The 6,859-nt window shown below is 43.9% G+C and overlaps 3 protein-coding genes across 3 annotated transcripts; all 3 read right to left on the bottom strand.

The window, feature by feature from the left end:
- Positions 1-1,081: 1,081 nt before the first annotated feature.
- On the bottom strand, positions 1,082-2,035 carry LOC112455591. Its single transcript, XM_025017604.1, has one exon. The coding sequence runs from the start codon at positions 2,033-2,035 to the stop codon at positions 1,082-1,084; it is 954 nt and encodes a 317-aa protein (XP_024873372.1).
- Positions 2,036-2,101: 66 nt separating this feature from the next.
- LOC112455590 lies at positions 2,102-3,178 on the bottom strand. Its single transcript, XM_025017603.1, has one exon. It carries the CDS (start codon positions 3,176-3,178, stop codon positions 2,102-2,104), a length of 1,077 nt encoding a protein of 358 aa, XP_024873371.1.
- A 93-nt stretch (positions 3,179-3,271) lies between these two features.
- LOC112455589 lies at positions 3,272-4,912 on the bottom strand. Its single transcript, XM_025017602.1, has one exon. It carries the CDS (start codon positions 4,910-4,912, stop codon positions 3,272-3,274), a length of 1,641 nt encoding a protein of 546 aa, XP_024873370.1.
- Positions 4,913-6,859: the final 1,947 nt, after the last annotated feature.

Below are 6,859 nucleotides of genomic sequence, written 5' to 3'. Positions count from 1 at the left end.
GCTCTGCGCATGTGATGCTTAGCTGCCTTTACCGCCGACTCCCACAGACCACCAAAGTGTGGAGAATTAGGAGGGATCATATGCCAAGTGATGCCCTCATTTGCGCAGAATCGCTGTACGATCTCCTGGTGTTCTGTATTTTGGAATAGTTCATAAAGCTCCTGGAGTGCGCGATTGCCTCCAACGAAGTTTGTGGCATTGTCGCTAAATACATCCGTGCATCGACCTCGCCTAGCGACAAATCTCCTCAATGCTGCCAAAAATGCATCCGTGGTAAGGTCGTTGACTATTTCCATGTGAACCGCCTTAGTGGCGAAACACACAAATACGCAAACGTATGTTTTGAGGATTGCCTTGCTCCGAATCCTTGGTTTACAGTTGAACGGGCCACAGAAATCAATGCCTACTCGGAGAAATGGTCGAGCTGGCTGTACTCTGGCTGCTGGTAATTGGCCCACTTGCTCCGCTATGATAGGTTTCGCCCGGAAACAGCGCACGCAGTTATGCACCGTTTTTCGACACAAGTTGCGTCCGTCGATGATTCAAAATTGCTGCCGCAGGGTGTATAGTAAGGCTTGAGGTCCCGCGTGCAGGTTTGCTTTAAGGTGCCTTTTCATGCTGACGCTCGACGCTCATTTTCAGCGACAAGAAGGTCGCATGACCACAATTGACGCCGGCGTCAATTGAAATTCATGAAAAAGAAAACAGCGTCAAAATTTCGGCGTCTTCGCGTTGCTTTGGCTTTGACGCTTGAAGTTGGAAAAATCCAACTTCTGTTTCTTGACGCTGGCATCATAGTGATGTCACGTGACGTAGCTCAACGCTGTTTTTCAGCGTCCCATGAATTGGCACCTTTATGATAGTATCGAGCGATTAGTCTACTTAGTTTATTTTTCGCATGTAGCAGCATCGGATGACGCTGATTATCTTCCAGATCGGAGTTCTGGAGTCGACCTCCTACACGAAGAATGTGATGTTCATCGAGGTAGGGACGAAGGGACTGCACTCTGCCCTTGTAATCAGTAGTACCGTATTCTCGTAATTTCTTGATGTCCTGAGCGAAGTCCTCAGATTGTGCAGCTCATATCAATCCCAGCAAGGCCTCATTCAATTCGGAGGCTGATAGAGGGCCATAGTCTCTTCTGTCTCGCGTCGCTTTGCAATTTGCAACGAATCTGCGGCAACGGGCACTGATTCGCAACGTTTTCGTGTAGCTCGAGTAATTCATCACGGGATCCGCTACCGCCGCTATGCAAGATACGTTGATGGTCTTTTTCAATTCCTCGTCAGTCTGGTCGTTGGATTCCGTCCGCTCTAGCCGTAGGAATGGCCATTCGGATTCTTCGTACTTTAGGAAGGCAGGCCCGTGAAACCAATTATCTGTCTTACTGAGAGCCTCTGGTAGAAGGCCCCGAGATACCAAGTCCGCTGGGTTCAGTTCGCCTGGAACGTGCCTCCATTGCTCCGGCGTGCTCAATTCTTGTATGCGGGCAATCCTATTTGCCACGTAGGTTGTATAGCGACTTGATTGCGATCGAATACGATATAGAGTAATTGTTGAATCCGTCCAGAGGCAGATGAGTCGATAGACCAATGCTATTGCGCCGGTCACCTTAGCGGCGAGCTCCGCTAGTAGGAGCGCGGCTTGAAGTTCCAGTCTTGGAATGGTAGTCTTTTTCAGCGGCGCGACTCTAGATTTAGCGCACAAAAGATTTATGGTGTAGTTGCCAATTTGATCAAAAGCCCTTAGATAAATGCAACATCCGAAACCGAGCTCAGACGCGTCCCCGAATCCATAAAGTTCCAGTGCGACGGCATTCGGAGGGAGGGCACATCTTGGTATTTTGATTTCCACTAAAACATTGAGCTGCTTGCGGAAAGTCATCCATTTTTCTTGTAATGGTTTTGGTAGAGGGTCGTCCCATTGGAGATCTGTAATCTTCCACCATTCTTGCATTAACACCTTGGCCCAGAATACCAATGGTGCGCTGAGTTCAAGAGGATCGTAAAGTTTAGCTATTTCAGACAGGATCATTCTCTTCGAGTAGTTGTGGCGTTCCTCGACCTTGTCCCACGTTAGTACGAATTGATCGTCTCCAGTTTACCAGATCAGTCCTAGTGTGCGAGTTTGATCAACCTTGGGAAAAGCAACGCTGCTTGCAAGGTTCGTAGACACCTCGTTGCAATTGGATGCCCACTTGTGTAGTTCGAATCCGCCTCGCCGCATGAGAGATTGTAATTGTTGCTGCAAATCCTTAAGTCGCTGAATCGTCGACGCTCCCGTTGTGACGTCGTCAACGTAAGAATCTTCAATCACTGTGCGAGCGGCCTCAGGGAAATCCTTCATTTCATCTTCGGCTAATTGTTGTACCGTCTGGGTTGCTAAAAATTGAGCGTTGGCCTCTCCGTATGTCACAGTGTTAAGCTGATAACTGAGAATCTCCACAAGAAAATTAGGACGCCACCAAATGCGTTGTAAACATCTTTGATCCTTGTGTATTTCTATCTGCCTGTACATCTTAATGATGTCGGCCGTCAGTGCGTATATGTAAGTTCTGAAACGAAGAATTACGGTAAATAGGTCTGATTGTATCGTGGGACCTACCTTCAGAACGTCGTTAAGTGATAGATGTGGTTCTATCTTAAACGAGGCATTAAAAACCACTCGTAGTTTTGTAGTAGTACTACTGGGCTTAAGAACGTGGTGATGCGGCAAGTAGTATTGCACCGCCTCTGGCTCAGAATTAGATGTCTCGTTTATCGGCTCCATGTGCTTTAAGTCGATGTATTCTTGCATGAAGTCGTGGTACAATTTCTGTATTTCAGGTTCTCTTCGTAATCGTTGCTCCAACCGAAGAAACTGCTGCAATGCTGCCATCTTGGTATCGGAGAGATTCGTGATCTCCGGTTTCGTAGGGTGTGACACGGAGTATCTTCCGTCCGGCTTTCTCACCGTTGTTTGCTTGTAATGTAGCTTGCACTCCCTTTCTTCGAGTGATAATGCCCGATCCTTGATCACTTCCTTTTGCAACCAGAATCTTTGTATTTGCTCGTTCAAATTATTCACCGTACATGCAAGTGACACTGTTAGTTTCGGCTGGCGATTTTGCTCCAGAATTCGTCCTCCTATTATGTGACCTAGGACCGTGCCATGTAGTTTTGGAAATCCATGCTTCATTGCGATTTGATCTCCCGTGAGTAGATCCCAGAAAATATCGGCTCCAATTAGCAAGTCAATCTTGGAGGGCGTGTGAAATTGCGGATCAGCCAATTAAACGGTCGTCGGAATCTGCATAGCATCCTCGATGGGGCAGATCGGCATATTCTGAGTGATGTGTTCTGTAACTAGCAGTTCAATAGGTGTTCTAAAAGACGAGATGCGTGATCCTATAGTTGTGCGCACAATAATATGTGCCCGTGTTTGAGCATCATTCAATCCAGTTACTTGAAGGTTAACCCTTCTTCCCTTCAGTCGCAACGTTTGATACATGCGTGTAGTTATAAAGCTGTTTTGAGAGCACCCGTCAAGGAGTGCTCGAGCTAGATGCTCCTGTCCACTAGAATCATAAATTTTGATTATCGCAGTAGCTAGTAATACTTGCTTGACTTTAGGTTCCGGACGAACATTCAAATTGCAAGTCGTTGTCGAGGAGCTCACGTTAGCTTCTTGTTTACTTCCGTTAGACGAGGCATCCTTTGTGTCGATCGCGTTTGGCTGTGACGGAGACTCGAGCGCGTTTGTCTTCAAATGGAGCAGCGTGTGAAGTCGCCTTTGACAGATTCGGCAGCCTCCGGATTTGCAATCTATCGCACGATGTGAACTGCCTAAACAATTAATGCAGAGATTTAATTTACGCGCTGTCGCTATTCTTTGATTTACCGGCAGGTCTGTTAGCTTTTTGCACTTGAACACTGAATGCTCCGCTTGACAGATGCCACACATAACCTTTGATGTAGCTACAAAGGCCGTACTGGACCTTTCCGGTTTCGCGCGCGCACTTGTCGCAATTGCCTCTAACACGCGCACTCGTTCTTCTAGCACTGTCATGATTTCCTCGAAGGTTTGTATTCTGTCGGTCGGAGTCTTTGATTCGATCTCCTTTCTTGACGCTGCATCGAGTTTAGTCGTAATATGATACGTGAGAAACGCATCCCACTTGTCAACCGGTTGCTTGAGAGCCTTCAAGGCATGATAGTTTCGCCGCACTCCGTCAATCAGAGTCTGCAAGGATGATGCGGAGTCTTCTTGTGTTATCTTCAAATCGTAGAAATTCTTGATGTGTTTCTTTATAATGCGAGCTTTGTTATCGTAATGCTGCGTCAGCTGCTGCCACGCGACGGCATAGTTTTCGGCGGTGAGCGGAAGTTCGACGTATTGCCTCGCCGATCCCGCGCTTACGTATGACTGTAAGTAATAGAACCGCTGTGTGTCGTTCAATCGCACATTGTTTTGGATAAGCTCCGTAAATATATTCTTGAAAGTCAACCAATTCTCCCATTCACCGTCGAATGGGGTTAGTTTGATCTCGGGAAGTTTGACAGATGCAGTCGTCGGTGTGTTTGATGACTGGCTTCGTTGCGCGGCGTTGGATGGCGCTGCGGCTGCGGTCGCCTGTTGCGCCGCTCGAGTTCGTGCTTGCAACAAGCGGAGGGACGACTCGGTCTTAAGATGGCCGTCTTCGAAATCGCCACGTTCCTTCTGTTGCTCGTCGGCGGATACGCTATCTTGTTCGTCGATTTGGTCCTGTATCTGCGAGAAATCCTTGAGATGTCGATCCAGTGCGCTTAAAAACGTATCGATCTCGTGTTCCGTTGATTCGGAAATGACGCACGTTTGCATCCATCGGTTTATGGAAGTAACGCGCCCCTTTATGTACGCCCGCTTTCTTACGAGCTTCTCGAACGCCGACATTTTGCTTGACCGTTACGTGAGGCCAACAACGACGCGACCTTTCGGCTTGACGGAATTATGCTCGTCTAATCACGCGAAAACTGTTCTCACCGCGCACGTATACTCGTCTTTCGTCTTTGTACACTCGGTCGTTCGCGACTCGAAAACCGATTTGCACGAGAAAACCGCGCCTCGCCCAGATCCGGCTCGAAGGACCAATGTTTTGTTAGTTAGTGTGGATCTGGTAGGGCAAGGGTGATTTTCGGAAGCACTACACTTCTTGCTGAGTACAAAAACTTTATTTATACAAGAAATCGCTTTGACTGATATCGCGAGGCGTATACTGGTAGGAAATCTTACGTGAGACGAACTACTTTCGCGTTGCGTACCGCTCGGAATCTTTGGTAAGACTAACTGTTCCCCTTAATTGGCAACTCAGAGCTCCATCTCGCGGAGAGAAACAAACTAAAAACAAAACTATGCGACTCTAAAACTATTCGATTGCAATCAGGCCCTAAGGAGATTCCAGGCGATGGCAATTTGTCTTGATATTTATACATTTGTTCGCATAAATATGGAGACAATAAAAAAATTCTTGCGCGCGGGTTCTTACTAAATGTTGGGCCATCAATTTTTACGATTGGTCCATATTGATCCCGTAGCATTCGCATTAGTCGGATCGGAACGTTGCAATGATATTCACGCAACGGAAATGCCAATAATTGATTTTTATGTAAATGAAAGATCAAGGGAATGAAAAAATATATTTAAATACTCGATTTACATTTGTTTCATGGATAACTAGATAACGGATCTAATTAAGATTATATTCTGTTAAGTTTTACCGTTAATTGTTTCTATTCAAATTCAAATTTATATCTAAAATTTCAGCAAGATTGGTTGTATTTTATCCTTCGAAATAATGTCAGAATCGAAAAATAAAAAAATATATTTACACTTTATATATCTATATTTTATAATTATCTGTATTCATTATTTTTAATGAAAGGACGAAATAATTAATGGCAAAAATATGTCACATAAATAAGGCAGGTTTTGTGTGTAGGATTTGTGATTCTTTTAAAACATACAAAATTTGATATCTCTTCGGATTGGATTAATCGCACAACCTGGTCCAAATTCCGGGTAAATTACGTAAATGTTTTGACCAAAAAACGGACGAATTAACTTAATTTTGACAGAACCGGCAACGTGTTATACGGAAATGCATAATAAATATTTAGCAGAGAAATGAGGGACAATAATTTCTTCTGGATATTGATTAACTCTTAGAAGTTTTAAATTTTCATCTTTATCGTCATCATCAGTGTCTTGAAAAAATATATCCCAAAATAAAAAATATAACCAATTACTTTATTATTTATTTTGTCCTGTAATTCAAGTGATTTTATTTATTAATATTTTATTCTGAGTTGTCGTTGCCATAACTCACTTTAGCCTCAACATTTATTAAATTTTATTAAAGTTAAATATTAGAGTTAAGTACATAAAAATACTAAAATAGAATAAGAAGAAGTGCATAGGAGTACCTATATACTTAAATTTTTGCGTGCAAACGAACATACATCTGCAAGCTTGACCTTCTAATCCAGAGTGGATCGAAGAGCTCAATTTACTCTAAAAATATTAATAACGAACGCAGATGAGATAACACGGAGTAGATGAAATAAATGTTAATTGCCGAACAATCTTTGGATGTTTATTATTGGTTTATAATAAATTGGCTGCATTTATAAAATACAACGGTGGAGTGCAATGGACTGAGCATTCACTAGCCTGGAGTTAATTCTTAGTGATATTTTTTTTTAAATCTGCAAGCCAAACCTGAGCAGCAGATTCCAAGCAGAGTCTGCAAAATTTTTGGTATCAGAAAGGCAACAAATTTCACGCGGAAACTGTTCCCTGGTAACCATTCCTTTGCAATTCTGCTGTAAAACTGCACGAAAA

The sequence above is a fragment of the Temnothorax curvispinosus genome, unplaced genomic scaffold (assembly GCF_003070985.1).
Source record: "Temnothorax curvispinosus isolate PA1 unplaced genomic scaffold, ASM307098v1 QBEX01006254.1, whole genome shotgun sequence".
Classification (NCBI taxonomy): Eukaryota; Metazoa; Arthropoda; class Insecta; order Hymenoptera; family Formicidae; genus Temnothorax; species Temnothorax curvispinosus.
Note: the sequence above shows the minus strand (reverse complement) of the source record. Positions and strands in the feature narration are given on the sequence as shown.